A 21,801-nucleotide genomic window follows, 5' to 3' on the forward strand; every position below is an offset into this window, starting at 1 on the left:
GGATAACACCACCAGTTTCTTTAGCCTCTCCACGTAACAGAAGTCCTGCATCCCTACTATTCTAGTAAATCTCTTCTGTACCATCTCCAAGGCCTTGACATACTTCCTTCAAGAATTGGCCACAGTATTCCAGTTGGTGGATAACTAGCGTTTTATGAAGCTTTTAGCATAACTTCCTTGCTAATATACTCAATTCTCCATTTATAAAGCCAAAGATCCCATGTGCCTGTTTCAACAGCCTTCTCAACGTGTCGGCCAACTTTAGCGATTTTGTGACCCCTCCCAGGTCTCCCTGTTCCTGCACCTGCTTTAAAATTGAACCATTTTATATACAGTCGTTCGGAAGTACAGAACTTGAGCATTGCTGAAAAGAGACATTTTTGTCGAAGCTTTTCATCTTGCACTCATCTGGACACTCCGCAAGAATATCAATGTCAGGGAAAGCAACAACTTCATACTGTATGAGAAGAGAGTGCTGATTGGTTGGCAAGTGGACTCTGATTGGTAGAGGTAATGTCTCTTACTGTCAGCAATACTCATTTTGTTCATGTTGCCTCACCTCATTCTTTCCACCAAAATGAATCACTTGGCCCTTCTCTGCGTTAAATTTCATTCGCCATGGGGGCCGCCCATTTCGCGAGTCTCTCTGTGACGTCTGATACTATCCTCCTCACTGTTTACTACAGGGTTAGGTTAGAGGTTTTTTCACCTACACACAGTGTATTGCTATCAACAGGATATATAAAGCCAATGAGAAACAGATCCTGGTTCAGTTCCCATTCTCTCTGCTACTTTAATGCTTTAAGACAAATCCTCTTTTGAAAAACTGCTCCTTACCTGCTGACTTTGGAGTGAACTTTTCTCTGTGGGCAGCACAAACAGCCAACAACCGATACCCAAGCTCCAAATCAAAGCCTTGCTGGGTCGATACACGACTTACAACCTGTTACAAAGAAGCAAAACAGATTAATAAGCAGCGAACGGATACTCCAGTCGTTTCACGGTCAACCAATAACGAAACCAGCTTTTCAATACCACGTCTATTTAATTCACTGAATGGAAATTCCCCCAGCTGCTGTGGTGGGATTTGAAACCGTGTCGCGGGATCATTAGCCCAGGCCTGTGGATGACTAGTTCAGTAAAATAACCACTTTGCTACCATACCATTGGCACTAGAATCACCATTCCCTCACTGTCGCTGGGTCAAAATCCTGGAACTCCCTTCCTAACAGCACTGTGGGTGTAACCTACACCACATGGACTGCAGTGGTTCAAGAAGGCAGCTCACCACCACCTTCTCAAGGGCAATTAAGGATGGGCAATAAATGCTGGCCTGGCCAGAGACGCCCACATCTCATGAATGAATAAAAAAGGAATGATTTCCTGGGCTTTATTAATAGGGACATAGAGTACAAGAACAAGGAAGTTATGTTGAATTTCTGTTAAACACTAGTTCAGCCTCAACTGGAGTACTGCCTCCAGTTCTGGGCGCCACACTTTCGGAATGATGTGAAGGCATTGGAGACAGTGCAGAAAAGATTCACGAGACTGGTTCCAGGGATGAGGAACTTCATTTGCAAAGATAGAGTGGAGAAGTCGGGACTGATTTCCTTGGAGAAGAGAAGGCCGAGTGGAGATTTGATAGAGCTAATCAAAATATGGACAAAGTAGATTGAGAGAAACTGTTCCCACTCGTGAAAGACACAGAAACACACAGTGAATTACCCGGATGTGTAATTGCTGTTTGATGGGCACAAAGCAGCAAAGAAAGGCTTGCATTCATATAGCGCCTTTCACAGCCACCATATGTCTCGAAGTGCTTTACAGCCAATGAAGTTCTTTTGAAATGTAATCTCTGTTGTAATGTAGGAAACGTGGCAGCCAATTTGTGCACAGCAAGCTCCCATAAACAACAGAGAAGCATAGAAAATTTCTGGCGCAGAAAGAGGACACTTGGCCCATCGTGTCTGTGCTGGCCGAAAGACGAGCCACCCAGTCTAATCCCACCATCCAGCACTTGGTCGTAGCCCTGCAGATTACGGCACTTGAGGTGCATATCCAGACATCTTTTGAATGAGTTGGGGGTTTCTGCCCCAGCTACCCTTTCAGGCAGTGAGTTCCACATCCCACCATCCTCTGGGTGAAAAAAGTTTTCATCATCTCCCCTCTAATCTTTCTATCAATCACTTTAAATCTATTCCCCTTAGTCACTGACCTCTCTGCTAAGGTGAATAGGCCCTTCAACTCCACTCGATCCAGGCCCCTCATAATTTTGTACATTTCAATCAGATCTCCCCTCAGCCTCCTCTGTTCTAAGGAGAACAACCCCAGCCTATCCAATCTTGCCTCCTAGCTGCATTTTTCCAGTCCTGGCAACATCCTCGTAAATCTCCGCTGTACCCTCTCTAGTGTAATTACATCCTTTCTGTAATGAGGTGACCAGAACTGCACACAGTACTCAAGTTGTGGCCTAACCAATGAGTTATACAGTTCCAGCATAACCTCCCTGCTCTATATTCTATAGCTCAGCTAATAAAGGAAAGATTCCATATGCCTTCTTAACCACTTTATCGACCTGTCCTGCTACCTTCAGGGATCTGTGTTCATTCACTCCAAGGTCCCTCACTTCCTCTACACCTCTCAGTATTCTCCCATTAATCGTGTATTCCTTTGCCTTGTTTGACCTCCTCAAATGCGTCACCTCACACTTCTCTGGGTTGAATTCCATTTGCCACTTTTCTGCCCATCTGACCAGACCATCAATATCTTCCTGCAGCCTACAGCTCTCCTCCTCACTAATCGACCACACGGCCAATCTTAGTGTCTTCTGCAAACTTCTTGAGCATGCCCCCTACATTTTACGTCCAAATCAGTAATATATAACACAAAAAGCAGGGGACCCAGGACGGAGCCCTGCGGAATGCCACTTGAAACAGCCCTCCAGTGGCAAAAACACCCGTCAACAATTACCCTTTATTTCCTGCCCCGAGCCAATTTTGTATCATCCTTGCTACATTTCCCTGGATCCCAGGGGTTTTTATTTTTTTAACCAGCCTGCCACGTGGGACCTTGTCAAAAGCCTTGCTAAAATCCATGTAGGCCACATCAACTGCACTACCCTCATCAATCTTCCTTGTTACTTCTTCAAAAAATTCGATCAAGTTGGTCAGACAAAATCTTCCCTTAATAAATACATGCGGACTATCCTTGAGTAATCTGTGCCTTTCTAAGTGACAATTTATTCTGTCTCTCAGAATTGATTCCAATCATTTGCCCACTACTGAGGTTCGACTGACTGGCCTGTAATTATTCGGTCTATCCCTCGCTCCCTTTTTAAACAGAGATACAAAGTTAGCAGCTCTCCAATCCTCTGGCATCACACCTGTATCCAGTGAGGACTGGAAAATGATGGTCAGACCCTCTGCTATTTCCTCTCTTGCTTCTTTTAACAGCCTAGGGGAGATTTCATCACGTTTCAATGTGACATTGACCAGATAATCTGCTTTAGGTGTTGGTTGAGGGAATAAATATTGGCCAGGACACTGGGGATGACTCCAATATTGCCATGGCGTCTGTAATATTCACCCAAGAGGGAAGTCAGGACCTCTGCTTAATGTCTCATCCAAAAAACAGCACCTCCAAGTCACTTCCTCAATTTTTACGCATAAATCAGCAGAGTGGAACCCACAACCGTCTAACTGAGAGGCAAGCACACTACAAACGAGCCACAGCAGCTTCCAGATTGGCAACGTGTCACTAAATAGTTAATCTGAGGAATATTGGCCAAGCCACAAGGAGAGATAGCTGCCCTTCTTCAAACCGTACTGTGGGATCTCAAACAACAAGATGACCCATTGGAAGAGGCAGACAGGGCTTCAAGTTTCATGACTCATTCAAAGGTCACAGAGTGAATCATCATCTAAATCGTAATGTCAAAATATGCCCAGAGAGAACCAGCAGTACTATAAAACCAACACTGCTCCCAGACTCCAGTAGCAGTGCTATATTATGCACACAGTGCCCAATGGCAGAGCTACAATATGGACACAGGGCTATAACACTGGCACAGTGCCCAGTGTAAAGTGGCAGTCTTATAATATGTACAGTGTCCAAAGTCCAAGGGCAGTACAATCATACATACAGTGTCCAGAGTCCAGTTGTGCAGCTCTAATATGGACACAGTGTCCAGTGGCAGTGCTGTAATATGGACACAGTGTGCATTGGCAATGCTATAATATAGACACAGTGTCCAGTGGCAGTGCTGTAATATGGACACAGTGTCCAGTGGCAGTCCTGTAATATGAATACAGTGTCAGTGCTGTAATGTGGACATATAGTCCAGTGGCAATGCTGTAGTGTGGACACAGTGTCCAGAGGGAGTGCTATAATATGGACACAGTGTCCAGTGGCAATGCTGTAATATGGACACAGTGTCCAGTGGCAATGCTGCAATGTGGACACAGTGTCCAGTGGCAATGCTTAAAACATGGACACAGTGTCAAGTGGCAGTGCTGTAATATGAACAGTGTCCACTGTCAGTACTGTAATATGGACACAGTATCCAGTGGCAATGCTGTAATGTGAATACAGTGTCCAGTGGCAATGCTGTAATATGGACACAGTGTCCAGTGGAAATGCTGAAATATGGACACTGTGTCCAGTGGCAGTGCTGAAATATGAACACAGTGTCCGTGGCAGTGCTGTAATATGAACAGTGTCCACTGTCAGTACTGTAATATGGACACAGTGTCCAGTGGCAATGCTGTAATGTGAATACAGTGTCCAGTGGCAATGCTGTAATATGGACACAGTGTCCAGTGGAAATGCTGTAATGTGGACACAGTGTCCAGTGGCAATGCTGTAATATGGTCACAGTGTCCACTGGCAATGCTGTAATATGGTCACAGTGTCCACTGGCAATGCTGTAATGTGGACACAGTGTCCAGTGGCAGTGCTGTAATATGGACACAGTGTCCACTGGCAATGCTGTAATGTGGACACAGTGTCCAGTGGCAATGCTTAAAACATGGACACAGTGTCAAGTGGCAGTGCTGTAATATGGTCACAGTGTCCAGTGGAAATGCTGAAATATGGACAGTGTGTCCAGTGGCAGTGCTGAAATATGAACAGTGTCCACTGTCAGTACTATAATATGGACACAGTGTCCAGTGGCAATGCTGTAATATGGACACAGTGTCCAGTGGCAAGGCTGTAATATGGACAAAGTGTCCACTGTCAGTACTGTAATATGGACACATTGTCCAGTGGCAAGGCTGTAATATGGACACAGTGTCCACTGTCAGTACTGTAATATGGGCACATTGTCCAGTGGCAAGGCTGTAATATGGGCACAGTGTCCACTGTCAGTACTGTAATATGGACACATTGTCCAGTGGCAGTTCTGTAATATGGACACAGTGTCCACTCTCAGTACTGTAATGTGGACACATTGTCCAGTGGCAAGGCTGTAATATGGGCACAGTGTCCACTGTCAGTACTGTAATATGGACACAGTGTCCAGTGGCAGTGCTGTAATATGGACACAGTGTCCAGTGGCAGTACTGTAATATGGACACAGTGTCCAGTGGCAAGGCTGTAATATGGACACAGTGTCCACTGTCAGTACTGTAATATGGACACATTGTCCAGTGGCAGTGCTGTAATATGGACACAGTGTCCACTGTCAGTACTGTAATATGGACACAGTGTCCACAGTCAGTACTGTAATATGGACACATTGTCTAGTGGCAGTGCTGTAATATGGACACAGTGTCCACTGTCGGTACTGTAATATGGACACAGTGTCCAGTGGCAAGGCTGTAATATGGGCACAGTGTCCACTGTCAGTACTGTAATATGGACACATTGTCCAGTGGCAGTTCTGTAATATGGACACAGTGTCCACTGTCAGTACTGTAATGTGGACACATTGTCCAGTGGCAAGGCTGTAATATGGGCACAGTGTCCACTGTCAGTACTGTAATATGGACACAGTGTCCAGTGGCAGTGCTGTAATATGGACACAGTGTCCAGTGGCAGTGCTGTAATATGGACACAGTGTCCAGTGGCAAGGCTGTAATATGGACACAGTGTCCACTGTCAGTACTGTAATATGAACACATTGTCCAGTGGCAGTGCTGTAATATGGACACAGTGTCCACTGTCAGTACTGTAATATGGACAGTGTCCACAGTCAGTACTGTAATATGGACACATTGTCTAGTGGCAGTGCTGTAATATGGACACAGTGTCCACTGTCAGTACTGTAATATGGACACAGTGTCCAGTGGCAAGGCTGTAATATGGGCACAGTGTCCACTGTCAGTACTGTAATATGGACACATTGTCCAGTGGCAGTTCTGTAATATGGACAAAGTGTCCACTGTCAGTACTGTAATATGGACACATTGTCCAGTGGCAAGGCTGTAATATGGACACAGTGTCCACTGTCAGTACTGTAATATGGGCACATTGTCCAGTGGCAAGGCTGTAATATGGGCACAGTGTCCACTGTCAGTACTGTAATATGGACACATTGTCCAGTGGCAGTTCTGTAATATGGACACAGTGTCCACTGTCAGTACTGTAATATGGACACAGTGTCCAGTGGCAAGGCTGTAATATGGACACAGTGTCCACTGTCAGTACTGTAATATGGACACATTGTCCAGTGGCAGTGCTGTAATATGGACACAGTGTCCACTGTCAGTACTGTAATATGGACACAGTGTCCAGTGGCAGTACTGTAAATGGCCACAGTGTCCACTGTCAGTACTGTAGTATGGCCACATTGTCCGCGGCAGTGCTGTAAATGGACACAGTGTCCACTGTCAGTACTGTAATATGGACACATTGTCCAGTGGCAAGGCTGTAATATGGACATTACGACCCACCTGGATCTGCTGAAAATGAAATCACCTCTCACAATGACATACTCACCCCGGCAATCATAAATGGCAATGGGTTTCAACGTGCTACCAATTTGTATTTTTTAAGGTCTTCGGTTCGAAATGTGACTTGGCGGTGGTGCTAAATGGGTGGTGTAGCCTCAGCCGAGTGTTACACTCCCTACCCATATTCAGATCTACCAAAGTCAGTGGTCGACAAATTCATCTGTGTTATTGCCCGAGACACATTTTCACTGCAGCTCACGTACAGCATCATGATGTTTTCCCATATCCACCCCACATAAACACTCCCCCCAAAACAGTGCAGGTCCACCCCTCGAAACGTATAGTCGTGAATGCACATTCGATGCAGAAGTGCTTTTCTTTATTCATTTCATGGGATGTGGGTGTCGCTGGCTAGGAATTCTATATTCAGTCTGGTTCTCACTTGTATTATCAGCCTGACATCTACCTTTCTTCTGCTTCATCTTACTGTCTATCTTTTGTTTGCCATCCAGGGAGCTCTGGCTTTGTTTGAACTACCTTTGACCCTCGTGGGAATGCACCTTGACTGTACCCGAACCATCTCCTTTTTAAAGGCAGCTCATTGTCCTGTTACAGTTCTGCCTGTCAATCTTTGATTCCAATTTCCCTGGGCTCGATCCATTCTCACCCCATTGAAATTGGCCCTCCCTCAATTAATTATTTTTACTCCTTGCCCTTTTCCATAGCTAACCTAAACCTTATGATATTATGATCACTGTTTCCTAAATGTTCCCTTGCTGACACTTGATTCACCTCATCCCCAGAACCAGATCCAGCAATAACTCCTTCCTCATTGGCCTGGAAACACACTGATCTAGAAAATTCTCCTGAAAACACTTCAGAAACTCTTCCTCCTCTCTGCACTTAACACTATCACTATCTCAGCCTATGTTACGATTATTAAAGTCCCCCTATAATTCTTGTACCTCTCTGTAATTCCCTTGCAAATTTGCATCTCTATGGCTTTCCAACCAGTTGGCTTCATTTTTCGACATGCAATGGAGACCTAGCTTATTTTCTGCTCGCATCAGCCAACCAACAAATAAATGCAGTGAATAAGCCTAGCCACGCAGCCTGCAAGGATCACGGGTTTTAGCCGAGCTATGAAGATTACAACTGGTTGCAACAACCGAGGCTCGGCGGGAAGATAACCAGCCAGCGCTCCCGCTCCTGTTTGAGTTAAAGAAAGTGGCAGCACACTGCAACCATCAGCGATCAGCAAGGGAAAGGCAATAATGGGCAGGACACCGAAACACGATAGAATCTCAGCTGGTGAGCTTTCATCCAAAACATGGCAGACTATCTAAACCAGCCCATTACGTAACCCCAGCCAGGCAAAAATGAGCCAAGTCTGGGACAAACTGCCACACCCAAATGTTTTCGGATCGTACACTTTGCTGAACACCGTGCTCAGCGATTTCTCTCTCTGCTGACTGCCGATTCCAATATGCATTTATTTTTACCTCTCCGCGTCCGTCGGCCGCGCTCGCTTTTGACCGCCGCCAGCTCCTACTTTATTTTATTTAAAACAGCCGGCTCCGTGCAAGTGAGGCCCAGTTTGTGGGAGCTCGCTGTGCGTGAGTCGGCTACGTTAGAAAAGTGACTGCACCTCCAAAGTGGTTGTAAAGCGCCTTGGGATTGTCCAATCGGCCTCACCAATCAGGTAATCGTCCAGCTGCCGGAATCAACAGCAGGAGTGGGATCAGGTACAAGTGTGGCGGTGGGATCAAATCCCTGGTGACTAGGGGAGGTGGGATCAGGACTCAGGTCACAGGACCCAGGCATCTCTTCCAAGTGCTCACCAGTGGTAGCTATGACAACGTACCGTCAAACATCCCATTAGACTCTGCTCGAAGGGGTGCTGAAATGCCCGAGGGTCTTCACACCAGTCAAGGAGCTCTTGAGCGGCCGTCTGGAAGCTGCCGGGACTTTGTAGGTGCTGGAAAAGGACAAGAGGTAATTTCAGAACAACCCAGGGAAATAAGGCAGTCATTGCATGAAAAAAAAATCAGGAGTAGCATTTGGGACAGGGTTGGGACGAGTCTGGGTCCAAACGCAATCTGTTAGAAATCCAAAGTTCAGTGTTGGGATTGACACAGGAAGTCGCTGCAGAGAAATCGCCCCCCCCCACATTGCTGAATTTTATTCAGTAACTCCACTTCTAGTCGTTTGGTCGTGCAGAACTTGAGCGTGGCTGAAAACAGAGATATTTTGTCGAAGCTTTTCATCTTGCACTCATCAGGACAATTCGCAAGAATGCCAACGTAAGGGAAAGCAACAAATTTATACTATATGAGAAGAGAGTGCGGATTGGTTGGCAAGCGGAGTCCAATCAGAGTCCTGCTGGCAACCCAACAGAATCACGGAATGATGCAGAACAGAAGGAGGCTGTTCGGCCCTTCGTGTCCGTGCCGGCTCTTTCGAGACAGTGACGCAATCACTTGAAGTCTCTCTGCTCTTTCCCCATAGCCCAGCTTGTAAAGAGCCAGTACAGACACAGTGGGCCGAATGGGCCTCCTTCGGTACTGTATTATTCTATGATACAACTGGACCAAAACTTTCAGAATTTTGAACACCTCAATTAAATCTCCCCCTTGACCCTCTTTGCACTGAAGAGAACAATCCCACCTTCTCCAGTCTCTCCATATGACTGATGTCCCTCGTCCCCATGTCTCTCAGATGCTGACAGGCCTTATTCACCATTTTCACTTGCTAACCTCAGAAGCTTAATGCGGGCGGTGAAAGTGTTGCAAAGAGCAGGTCGAGGCTTTACGTTTTTGGCAAGAGTTCACAGTCGGGCGGGGCAGGTTTTCTCAAGGTCACACCGTGAATGATAACTGAAGAGCTCAAAAGGCGGTTCTGGCACAGATAATTCCAGAGCAGTCACAGACTTATTCAGGAAGCACTACGTTGGAAACTGCACCTTATTGTTCAGAGACCAGAGGCCTGACTTATAGGCCCCGCCGAGGCTAGTGGGCACAAAAAAATAGCCCTGCCGGCCTGTGTGCCAGTTCCCTGGCTCCATCCTGCCCCCAGTCAGTAAGTGACGGCATATTAAGGCCCACCAACAGAGGACTGGGATTTTCCAGTCAGCCTGCAGGCTCCTGTAGGTGGTGGGGGCCAGTCTAACTGCCTGGTGGCAAGCTGGGAAGTCTGCCTAGAGGCCCTGTAGAGGGGCTCTTCCCCTCCTACCATATAGTGGTAGCCTGGCTCCAAAAGCCATTTTTCTCATGTAAACTTTGAGAAACTGAGAGAGAAGGAGCCTCCATTTTGAAGCCTCCTCTCCTTTACTTACCTGCCATGGCAGTGGCTTTCAAGCTAGAAGGCCTCTGATTGGCTCGGCGCTGGGAATGCTGGGCCAGATCTTTCCGGCGGCGGAAGGCTGTGTGGCCTTCCCCCCCCCCCGCCCTCCCCCGTCGCTAAGCGACGGGACCCGAATTAACATATTTAAATGAAGTAAATGAATACATTTTAATCCAATCGAGTTATGATCTTTCGTGCAGTGGTGGGGGCGGCAGGTTCAGACTTACATTACTAGTGTAGGGGATGGTGGGAAGGGGTGTCCTCCGCACTTTGTTCAGTTTGGGGGGGGGGCAAAGGTCAAGTGTCGAAGGTAAGTGTCTTGGTGCGGGGTGGGGGGAGGAGGGCAAATATTGAATTTAATTGTTACTTGGGGGGAGGTAAGGAGCGATAGATTTTTAATCGGTATATTGTGGGGGGTATAACTTTAAAAATGTAAATGAGCTGGCGGGTTGGCTGCTCCTTTAAAAATCAGCACTCTCTTCTCATGCAGTATAAGTCGTTGTTTTCCCTTACATTGGTTATTCCTGCGGATTGTCCTGATGAGTGCAAGACGAAAAGCTTCGACAATATGTCTCTATTTTCAGCAATGCTTAAATTCTACTCAAACTACTTAACAACTATTTCTATGCAATTGTAAAAATTGCCCCTTGGTTTAAAAACGGCCAAAATGGAAGCAAGAGAACCTGATGCGGGCAATAATGAACAGGAGTGAGATTAAAAGTGGGCAAGTGTCCACACTGGGATAAAAGACTTACATTTCGATAGCGCCTTTCACAACCTCGGGGGGGGGGGGGGGGGGTCCCAAAGCATTTTACAGCCAATGAAGTACTTTTGCCGGTGCAGGCACTGCTGTCGGCCGCGCGGCTGCCGATTCGCACAGATACTCGAGGCGACAAACCCAAGGTCCCGAGACTAATGGAATCACGACAGACCTTCAGAAGTGCAAGGTTTGTAAGCTAAGGAGCTCATTTTAAGTGCCTACTGTCCTGGGCGGACTGCTAAAAAAATAATAACCTCAGGCGGCCAAAGAGGAAGGTCGACAGAACATTTTCAAAACAGAAGTCTTTGGCAAAAACCAAGTGCACAATACTGTGCCCTGGCCAATGTTTCTCGCTCAACCAGCATCACGAAAAAAAACAGATTAGCTCGTTGTTAGATTGCTGTTTGTGGGAGCTTGCTGTGCGCAAATGGGCTCCCACATTTCTTGCATTACTTTATTGCCTGCAAAGCTTTGGGAGTTCCTGAGGCTCGTGAAAAGCGCTATATAAATGCAAGTTCATTGTGGAACCAATCCCAGCAGGAACCAATGCTTCCAGGAGGGCAGGCCTGAAAAGAAGGACTATTAAAGCAAATTAATCCAGACTAGTCAGCACAGATTTCCAAAAGGCAGCTTTTGCTTGACCCAACTGAAAGAATTCTTTGGCGAAATAATAAAGAGGAGGGATGGCGGACAATGTTAAACTCCAGAAAGCTTGTGATGGAAGGATAAAGTTGGAGCCTATATTCACTCAGTTTCACATTTACTGTGCAGAGTAAAAGGATTACTAACATGTAGCTCCTCACTCAAACCCTCTACCAATCTCAGCGAGTGTCTGCTTAAAAGTGCTCAACTAAGTCCCCAATTGGCACCCTTCACCCGCATATAATCAAACCACTGACACACAGCTAACAGATGAACAACAATGTGGCGGATGTGGTTTACATACATTTGCAGAAAGCGTTTAATAAAGTACAAGAGACAAACGGCAAAGACGGAGTGAAAGGAAAGGTGGACACATGAATAGAGACAGTTTGAGGGCAGAGGGCGAAGGAAACTCCCTCTAGTTGAAAAAAAAAAGTGGTGCATGAGCTCACGAGTGATGGAAACAATATCGCGATTTGCCGGTGACAGCGCAAGTGGGGATTTGGCAAACTTTGCCGAGCGTTGCAGAAAACGGTAGGGAGGGCAGATGGGCTAAGAGGTGGCAAATGCAGATTGATGCGGAAAATGGGAGGCAGGAAGAGGTGGTAGATTATAAATGGAAACTGCTCAAATGATGCAGATGACCTTTGGGGCGAGGGGGTCATAGGTCATCGATGATGGCAGGAGCGTGCGGCTCCCTCAGACAGACATTGCTCGTTTTATAGAATCACGAGCCCTAGTTGGGAAGACCACTTTTGGATCACAAAAGCCCCCGAAAAATCACCATAACGGAGTTTTATCATTAGAAAGTGGCTTTACCTGCTTAATGCATTGCAGTCGATCATTTGTCTGTTGAATGTGTCTGTTCATGGAGGCAAGAGTGTTCATCCTGTCAGACTGTTATTGCCCGCTACCCTTTTGCCATCAATTTTCCAGACGCACCTTGTCACGAGGAAAATTTTACCTAAAAAAAAAAAATCGAAGGTACCTGTATCTCAGCTGCAATCAGAATAGCGAAAAGGTGATTTGCATTAATATAGCCCATTAACAGAAGGGAAAAAAACACCCCAAGGTGAGTCACTGAGGCGAAATCGGAAACAGATGAGCCACCAGGATGTGCTATTAGGGGAGGTCATAGGTCATTGATGATGGCGGAGGTGGGGGGGGGGGGGGGGTGGGGGTGGTGGTCGGGATCAGTGGCGAGGGCATGAAGTGTGGGGTGGGCACAGAGCAGTACTTTTGAAGTGTAGTCACTGTTGTAATGTAGGAAACGCAGCAGCCAATACACAGCAAGATCCCACAAACGGCAATGTGATAATGACCAGATAACCTGTTTTCGTGATGTTGGTTGAGGGATAAATATTGGCCCAGGACACCGGGGAGAACTGCCCTGCTCCCCTTCGAAATAGTGCCATGGGAACTTTTACATCCACCTGAGCAGGGAAATGGGGGTTTAATGTCTCAGCCAAAAAAAAAAACAGCACCGCTGACAGTGCAGCACTCCCTCAGTAGTGCACCGCCGTCAGTCAGGCCAGGAGAGGGAATTGTGAAGGAAAAAGAATAAATTGAAGCAATTATGAACACAAAAAAAAACTGGATCACCAGAGCAACAGTTTGTAATATTGAACTGAACGGTTTTATAATGGAATCGGAAGCTGGTTTGGTTGGAACTCCATTCTAATGCTGGATGGAGATGCAGCGTTTGACACCCAGTTCACGCCTCAAAGTCACACCGCTGGCAAACGTGCTGCGTTAGGAGATTCTCGCACCTCTGGGTCATTTCGGGAAGCACCAGTGAAGTCTCTAGTTCAGTCACTGGGCTGCAGTGGATTGCAGTAGCGTCCCTCCACTAGATCACAGCAACCTTGAGCTGACGAAGGGTGAATGGACCCAGGTTCTGGAGGATTACAAATGGTCCAGGCCCTGCTCAATCAGAGGGGGGCGGCACAGTGGCGCAGTGGTTAGCACCGCAGCCTCACAGCTCAAGGGACCCGGGTTCGATTCTGGGTACTGCCTGTGCGGAGTTTGCAAGTTCTCCCTGTGTCTGCGTGGGTTTCCTCCGGGTGCTCCGGTTTCCTCCCACATGCCAAAGACTTGCAGGTTGATAGGTTAATTGGCCATTATAAATTGCCCCTAGTATAGGTAGGTGGTAGGGAAATATATAGGGACAGGTGGGGATGTGATAGGAATATGGGATTAGTGTAGGATTAGTATAAATGGGTGGTTGATGGTCGGCACAGACTCGGTGGGCCGAAGGGCCTGTTTCAGTGCTGTATCTCTAAACTAAATCGAGAAACTGCAGGCAAACCAATTGGGAAGGCGATGGCGTAGTTGTAACGTCACTCGACAAATAATCCATGTCTGGGGACAGGGGCTCAAATCCCACCACAGCAGATGGTGAAATGTGAATTCAACTAATAAATCTGGAATTAAAAGCTAGTCTAATGATGACCGTGAAACCACTGTTGTCCCATTTGGTTCCATAATAGGGAAGGAAATCTGCCATCCTTACTTGGTCTGGCCGACATATGGCTCCAGACCCACAGTAATGCGGTTGACTCTGAAATGGCCTAGCAAGCCACTCAGTTCGAGGGCAATTAGGGATGGGCAATAAATGCTGGCCTAGCCAGCGACGCCCACATCCCATGAAAAAGAGTCAAAATAAAAATCTTACACTGAACTGTGATAAGCACCCAGCAGCAAAACCCAAAGGCTGAATGGAGAATGAGCAGTTTGAGCTGTATGACACTTGGGTGAACTACTGATGTGTGCATGCCTGTTTGCAGAGGTGAGTGAAGAGCGTCAGACAGGGAGTATATTGTAGAATTTGGCCAGGCACTGGGTTTCGATGCATCTCGTTGTACGATATGTTGTGCATAGAGGCTGAACATTCTCAGTGCAAACAAAGATGAAGCAGGTTTATATTAATTATAATGTTAACCAGAAGTTTCAAATCAAAATATATAATTATTATATGATGATGCCAAGGCAAGTCAGAAGCCAAGGTTGAGACTGTTATTAAATTATGTAAAGCAGTAAATACTGCAAACTTTTTTTCTTTCTCAAGCACTCGCCTCGACTGTTACTTTCTCCCAGGTCTTCTCTTTTTCTCCTGAACGTGCTGACCCAGTCCAGGCATCGCAAAGTCTTGCTTCAATTGTATATAACCTTGGTTAGACCGCACCTGGAGTACTGTGTGCAGTTTTGGTTCCCTTACCTGAGGAAGGATATTATTGCCAGAGGGGGAGTGCAACGAAGGTTCACCAGGGATGGTGGGACTGTCCTGTGAAGAGAGATTGGGGAAACCGGGCCTGTATTCTCTATAGTTTCGAAGAATGAGAGGTGATCTCATTGAAACCTACAAAATACTTAAATGGATAGACAGGGTAGATGCAGCTAAGATGTTTCTCCTGGTTGGGGAGTCTAGAACCAGGGGACACAATTTCAAAATAAGGGGGAAGCCACTTAGGACAGAGATGAGGAGAAATTTCTTTACTCAGAGGGTTGTGAATCTTTGGAATTCTCTTTCCCAAGAGGGCTATGGAAGTTCAGTCATTGAATATGTTTAAAGCAGAGATTGACAGATTTCTAAATACAGACGACATAAGGGAATATGAGGATAGTGTGGGGGGGGGAAAAAGACATTGAAGTGGATGATCAGCCATGATCGTACTGAATGGCAGAGCAGGCTCGATGGGCTGAATGGCCTACTCCTGCTCCTATGTTCCAACGTACCTTCCTATGTTCCACCCAACGTCTAGGGATAGCGAATTGGGAACCCTTGCTGACTTCTCCCCTCTAGCCCAGAGGCAGGGAGTCTCAATGTAGCCCGCCTTACCTACAAGGGAGCACATTAAGCTACCTGCTGCAAAGCAACCCTATTACAACTCCCTACTAATGTCCTATAGTAACCTCCTCCAGTCTGACAACCCTCTGAAATATCTGCCCGCCTCCAATCCTGGCCTCTTGAGCAGCCCCGATTATAACTGCTCCATCATTGGCTGTTCTGCCTACAGCTGACTAGGCCCAAAGCTCTGGAGTTCCCTCCCTAAACCTCTCTACTTCTCTCCTTCTTTAAGAGGCTCCTTAAAACCTTAATTTTGTAAAAAGAAAATGCACCCTTACGCTGTCTACGAACAACTTGCGATTGGAATTGCAGGTTGCTGCACATCGTAGAGAGAAGATTTCCAATACCTCTTTATTGGGCTTGAGGGGCCGAATGACCTGCTCCTATTTCTTACATTCTTATGACAGGGTGTAGATCTGACAGAAATACACTGCGTGCGCTGAAGAGGAAAATCTCTCCTCATATATTTAGCTCCTCCAAAAAGGACCTGTGCGGTGGAGAATAGGACCCCATTTTTGGGGGGGATTCCCAAATCTGTGTGGGGTTAGCTCGGCAGAGCTGGAGTGACAGGGGAGCTGGCTGGGCCTGGGCAAGTGGTGACGAGAAAAGGGAAACAATCTCAGTCGAGGACAGGACTGGGGGTCCTGTTTGGTCCTCATTGCAGCCTCACCCGCTCGATGTATGACCGGGGCAGAGGCCTTTGCTGACATTCCTGAGAGCTCAATGGAATCGAAGCCCACCGAGGAGTTGGCGTGGGGAGAAGGAAAAACGGACAAAACAAAGCGAAACGGAACCCAGGCAGAGACGAGAAAAGCTCCGAGCTAAATGGGCAGCAAAGCTGTTGAGGAGCGGCTGCCATTGTTCACGATGGTTTAGAAAGTTCAGGGGTAGCGCCCGGGAACACACCAAGCAGAATCCGCAGCTATATTTAGCCGTGTTTCTCTCTCTCTAGTACTTTGTACAGAAGCCTGGCAACAATATTTGCTGTCGATCTGTGCCCTTGACATTGGCTGTGCACCTTTTGCGGTATTTATTTATCTGGACAGAAGCAGATGGAAATGCTTGGCGAAAGTTCCCTTCGTACCCAGACCAATATCTGACTGTCGGTCATCTCCGTTGTCTGATCAATGGTCATTCAGAGCACGTCTCCCCTGTAAACACACACACACACACCGGCGCGCGCGTGCACACAGAACTGGGGAATACTTTGATTTTGATTTAGATTTAGAGATACAGCACTGAAACAGGCCCTTCGGCCCACCGAGTCTGTGCCGACCATTAACCACCCATTTATACTAATCCTGCACTAATCCCATATTCCTACCACATCCTCACCTGTCCCTATATTCCCCTACCACCTACCTATACTAGGGGCAATTTATAATGGCCAATTTATCCATCAACCTGCAAGTCTTTGGCATGTGGGAGGAAACCGGAGCACCCGGAGGAAATCCACGCAGACACAGGGAGAACTTGCAAACTCCACACAGGCAGTACCCAGAATTGAACCCGGGTCGCTGGAGCTGTGAGGCTGCGGTGCTAACCACTGCGCCACCCTAATACTCTCCACGCATTTTTGTTTTCTGTGACTTTTGTCAAAAGAGGCTTGAATATTTCAGGGCGCTTTCATTAAAATCGTCAACAGCAACTCTTTACCGTATTCTGCTGCATTTGAAAGACATAATTTGAAAGGAGGGACAGGGCGCGATGTGTTTTGTTTCCTTAAAGGCCCCCTGATGCCTCCGCACACAAAACGACCCGTTTTCAATCTCCTCGTTCAATTGTGTCTTTATCAAGATTTATTAGGCTCCTCTGCGCTGGGCTCAGCAGCCACGTTGCCGTAGAAACAACAGCAGCACTTCCTGCCAAATCAATACCGACAGCAGACGCACGCTCCTGCTGCAGTCATTAAGCGCATCTTTGTCAACCCGCACAATGTGATTAAGAGAACGATTTATTCAATGTGATTTATTCAACGCTCCGGCTGAATTAACAGTTGCGGCTCATTCCCCTCGCAAAACAAGCCGCAAGTTATAAATCGAACAAGCTGCAGCACAATTTGTATCTATCGTGGCTGCTCCTGCCCCTGGTTTCCCCCCCATCAACCCAAGACACAGATTTGTTCCATTCGCCCTCCAAGCCGTGTGTCAACTGAGGCTCAGTTGACAGCACACAGCTCATAGAAGGTTCTGGGTTCAAGTGCCCGTCTAGGACTTAAAACACAAAAAAAAAATCCAAGCGGGAAGTATTCAACTGGCTGCAAAGTGCTCTGGGATGTTGTGGCCGCTATATAAACGCAATGCAAGCCTTGCGTTACCAGCGCGTTTTTGACCTTTGCGATTTTGCTTGCCACCAGCGTTTCAGCGCGTCAAAACTGCGGGCTTTGGAAGATGCCTCGCAGTCTTGTGGTCTCGGAAAACAGCACCCACCAAAATACTCATTTTAAAATCGAAAAAGGCACAGGAAGCACCACAGCCCCACAGCACAGGAAAGAGCGTGAGATGAATTAAGACAAATCAGACGGTACTGTAGCGATCAAGTAATCGAGAGCTTGAGACATTGGTTTAAAATAGCTTTGGCGTCCCAAAGATATCACTGGAGCCTGATTACAATATATTCATCAGGCCAGTATCAGACCCCCAGTCAGCTTCCCCAATCCCCTGGCTTTAATATCAGGCCTGGATTTTTGCCACAATAGAACACTGGTGTAATCCAACAGCAATCAGATATTCAACAGTGACCGGATCAGACCCTGTTGAGGTTTCTCGTTGCTCTTAATTTTTAAAAGCTGAATAAAATTAGCAAACGATCCAGCAGTCCGCCAGCACTCATATTCACACTGCTCCCATTATAATGTAACGTTAATCTCGAGAAAGTCCTCGCTGAGCTGCTTAATCCCACTTGAGCTTTTAATTGTGTCGTTGACTGAAGCTATTAAAAAAAAAACCCCAACAGCTCAGCTCAGCAAATACAGCAGTCGAGGCGCATTGAAAACATTCCAGGGGGCTCAATTGGACAGCCCCTGAAAGCGAGCCTGCACCTCTTAAAGGAGCGGGGGGGGGGTGCGCCGTGACTGGAGCAGCTGCTGGCAGTGAATCTGACTTGAGAAACATGGAAGACTGACGCAACATGGGAGAGAACGGGCGCCGGAGGTTTTCGGATGCTGCACTGGAGGCCTTGGAGGAGGAGGTGGAAAAGAGGGGAGATGTCCTCTATCTGCAGGGGTTGGGGTGGGGTGGGGGGGGGGGCAGGAAACCCTCCAGATACACGATGTGAAGGCAGTGGGAGCAGATAGTCATGGAGGTCAATGCCAGGAGTCAAGACCCGAGGACCTGGATGCAGTGGTGCAAGAAGTTCAATGACCTCACAAGGGCGGTCAAGGTCAGTGAATGCATCTTCCCACCAATTGTCCCACTAGCCTCAGCCACTGCTCAACTCAACACACCCCCATCACTGATCTCCCAACAATCTCTATCAATCAGGACTCTCAGAACTGACATTCATATCCTGCATCCCACCCTCCCACAAAAACAGCAGATGCTAGCTCAATTAATAATTTTGAGATCGATAGATTTTTGGCGAGGCCATTCAGGGATATGGAGCCGAGGCAGATGAATGGAGGTCAGATGCAGATCAGCCATGATCTCATTGACTGGCAGACCAGGCTCAAGGGGCCGAATGGCCTCCTCCTGTTCCTACCAGAGGATCAGCACCACCAATCAAACCCAGTCTCAGACCGCACCATCAGGGAGGGGACAGTTTTTTTTTTAAATTGACAAAACGATTATTTAAAAGTTATACGTACTGCGAAGGGATATAGAGTAAAAATAATTCGACAAAACAATGTGAAGACCTCTGAAGATCCTATGGCATTTATTCCACATCTGCTAGCTTTCTATTTGTGTTGTTCACTCAGTTACGCAGATGAACAGCAATGAGGCACAGCTGAAGGTGGAGTAGGAAATGCAACTAATGGTTGGGGCAAGGTTCAAAACGCATGTCTCCAGTGGCTCCACACAAGTGACAATGTTTTCTTTTATTCTTTCATGGGAAGTGGGCGTCTCTGACAAGGCCAGCATTTATTGCCCATCCCTCGTTGCCCTTGAGAAGGTGGTGGTGAGCTGCCTTCTTGAACCGCTGCAGTCCTTGGGGTGTCGGTTACACCCACAGTGCTGTTCGGAAGGGAGTTCCAGGATTTTGACCCAGCGACAGTGAAGGAACGGCGATATAGTTCCAAGTCAGGATGGTGTGTGGCTTGGAGGGGAACTTGCAGGTGCTGGTGTTCCCGTGCATCTGCTGCCCTTGTCCTTCCAGGTGGCAGAGGTTGCGGGTTTGGAGGGTGCTGTCTAAGGAGCCTTGGTGAGTTGCTGCAGTGCATCTTGTAGATGGTACACACTGCTGACACTGTGCGTCGGTGGTGGGAGTGCATGATTGGGAATGGGGTGCCAGTCAAGCGGGCTGCTTTGTCCTGGATGGTGTCTAGCTTCTTGAGTGTTGTTGGAGCTGCACCCATCCAGGGCAAGTGGATAAACCCCCCCCTCCCCTTCCTAAAGTGTGGTGACCAGAACTGGATGCAATCTTCCAGTTGGGGCCCAACCAGAGCTTTATAAAGGTTCAGCATAACTTCACTGCTATTGTACCTCTGTTTATGAAGCCCATATGCTTTACTAACCACTCTCTCAATATGTCCGGCCACCTTCAAAGATCGATGCACATAACGCCCCCTGGTCCCCCTGTCCCTGCTCACTCTTTAGAACTGGGCCACTCAGTAAATATTGCCTCTCCCTTCGGCCAAAATGCATCATATTTGGAGCTGCTTTCAGGTTAAACCACGTCTGCTCTCAGGCAAATGTTAAAGATCCTGTGGCACTATTTCGAAGGGTTCTCCCTGGTGTTCGAGCCAATATTTATTCCTCAACTTATCTCAGTTAAAACAGCACCACTCGCTCTGATTCCATCTACCATATTGATGTCCATGTAAAACAAAAAGTAGGGATTATTAATAAGTTACTGGCTATTACAGCACAGTCTTGAGTTATTGTTGTCTATCCATATCAAAGGCTTGTTGCTTAGCAGGGATTTGGCTCGGCAACAGATGGCCAATAAATGTTTAATGAGGTTTATCAGTTCCCAGGCAAACTATCTGGAGCAGTGTTACAACGCGAGAGAAACTGGCAGTCTGATTAGTTTGCAACACCTCATATTGTGGATTTCCTAAAAATAGCCGATCAATCACAGATCTCAAACGTCACGGGTCGATACGACCATCAGAACAACCTCTTGCATTGGCGTAGCGCCTCACAGGAGCGTAAGCAGACCAACAGTGAGAGCAAGGGGAACATCGGAGCAGGAGTAGGCCATTCAGCCCATCGAGCCTGCCCCGCTATTCGATACGATCATGGCTGATCATCCACTTCAATGCCTTTTTCCCCACACTATCCCCATATCCCTTTATGTCATTTGTATTTAGAAATCTGTCAATCTCTGCTTTAAACATACTCAATGACTGAGCTTCCAAGCCCTCTGGGGTAGAGAATTCCAAAGATTCACAACCCTCTGAGTAAAGAAATTTCTCCTCTTCTCTGTCCTAAGTGGCTTCCACCTTATTTTGAAATTGTGTCCCCTGGTTCTAGACTCTCCAACCAGGGGAAACATCTTACCTGCATCTACCCTGTCTATCCCTTTATGTATTTTGTAGGTTTCAAGGAGATAACCTCTCATTCTTCGAAACTGTAGAGAATACAAGTCCAGTTTCCCCAATCTCTCTTCATAGGACAGTCCCGCCATCCCGGGAACAAGTCTGGTGAACCTTCGTTGCACTCCCTCTATAGCAATAATATCCTTCCTAAGGTAAGGGAACCAAAACTGCACACAGTACTCCAGGTGTAGTCTAACCAAGGTTCTATTCACTTGAAGCAAGACTTTGCTACTCCTGTACTCAAATCCTCTTGCGATAAAGGCTAACATACCATTAGCCTACTTAATTGCTTGCTGCACCTGCATGTCAGCTTTCAGTGACTTACTGACAATGACCTCCAGGTCCCTTTGTACATCTACACTTTCTAATCTCTTACCATTTAAGAAATACTCTGCACATCTATTCCTCCTACCAAAGTGGATAATCTCACATTTTTCTACATTATATTCCATCTACCATGTTCTTGCCCAGGAGGGAATAGGAAAGACGACCAAGAACCTGGTCAAGGAGGCGAGTGTTAAGGAGCACCTGAATGGAAGAAAGAGAGGGAGAGAGGCGGAGATGTTTAGGGAGGGAATTCCAGAGCTTAGGGTCTAGACAGTTGAAAGCATGGCCACCA

The 21,801-nt window shown here is 47.0% G+C and overlaps 1 protein-coding gene across 3 annotated transcripts in view; it reads right to left on the reverse strand.

The window, feature by feature from the left end:
• Positions 1 to 21,801, reverse strand: part of LOC137357029 (zinc finger MIZ domain-containing protein 1-like) — a 142,568-nt gene that overhangs the window by 98,410 nt on the left and 22,357 nt on the right. For all 3 annotated transcript variants that reach the window (XM_068022967.1, XM_068022966.1, XM_068022965.1), the window contains exons 2-4: positions 12,457 to 12,601; positions 8,758 to 8,871; positions 838 to 943 (exon numbers count right to left, since the gene is read on the reverse strand). In XM_068022967.1, the coding sequence (XP_067879068.1) occupies positions 838 to 943; positions 8,758 to 8,871; positions 12,457 to 12,525 (289 nt within the window). In that variant the 5' untranslated portion in view covers positions 12,526 to 12,601. The remainder of the gene's footprint in view (positions 1 to 837; positions 944 to 8,757; positions 8,872 to 12,456; positions 12,602 to 21,801) is intronic.

This window comes from Heterodontus francisci, chromosome 47 (genome assembly GCF_036365525.1).
Source record: "Heterodontus francisci isolate sHetFra1 chromosome 47, sHetFra1.hap1, whole genome shotgun sequence".
In the NCBI taxonomy this organism is placed as follows: domain Eukaryota; kingdom Metazoa; phylum Chordata; class Chondrichthyes; order Heterodontiformes; family Heterodontidae; genus Heterodontus; species Heterodontus francisci.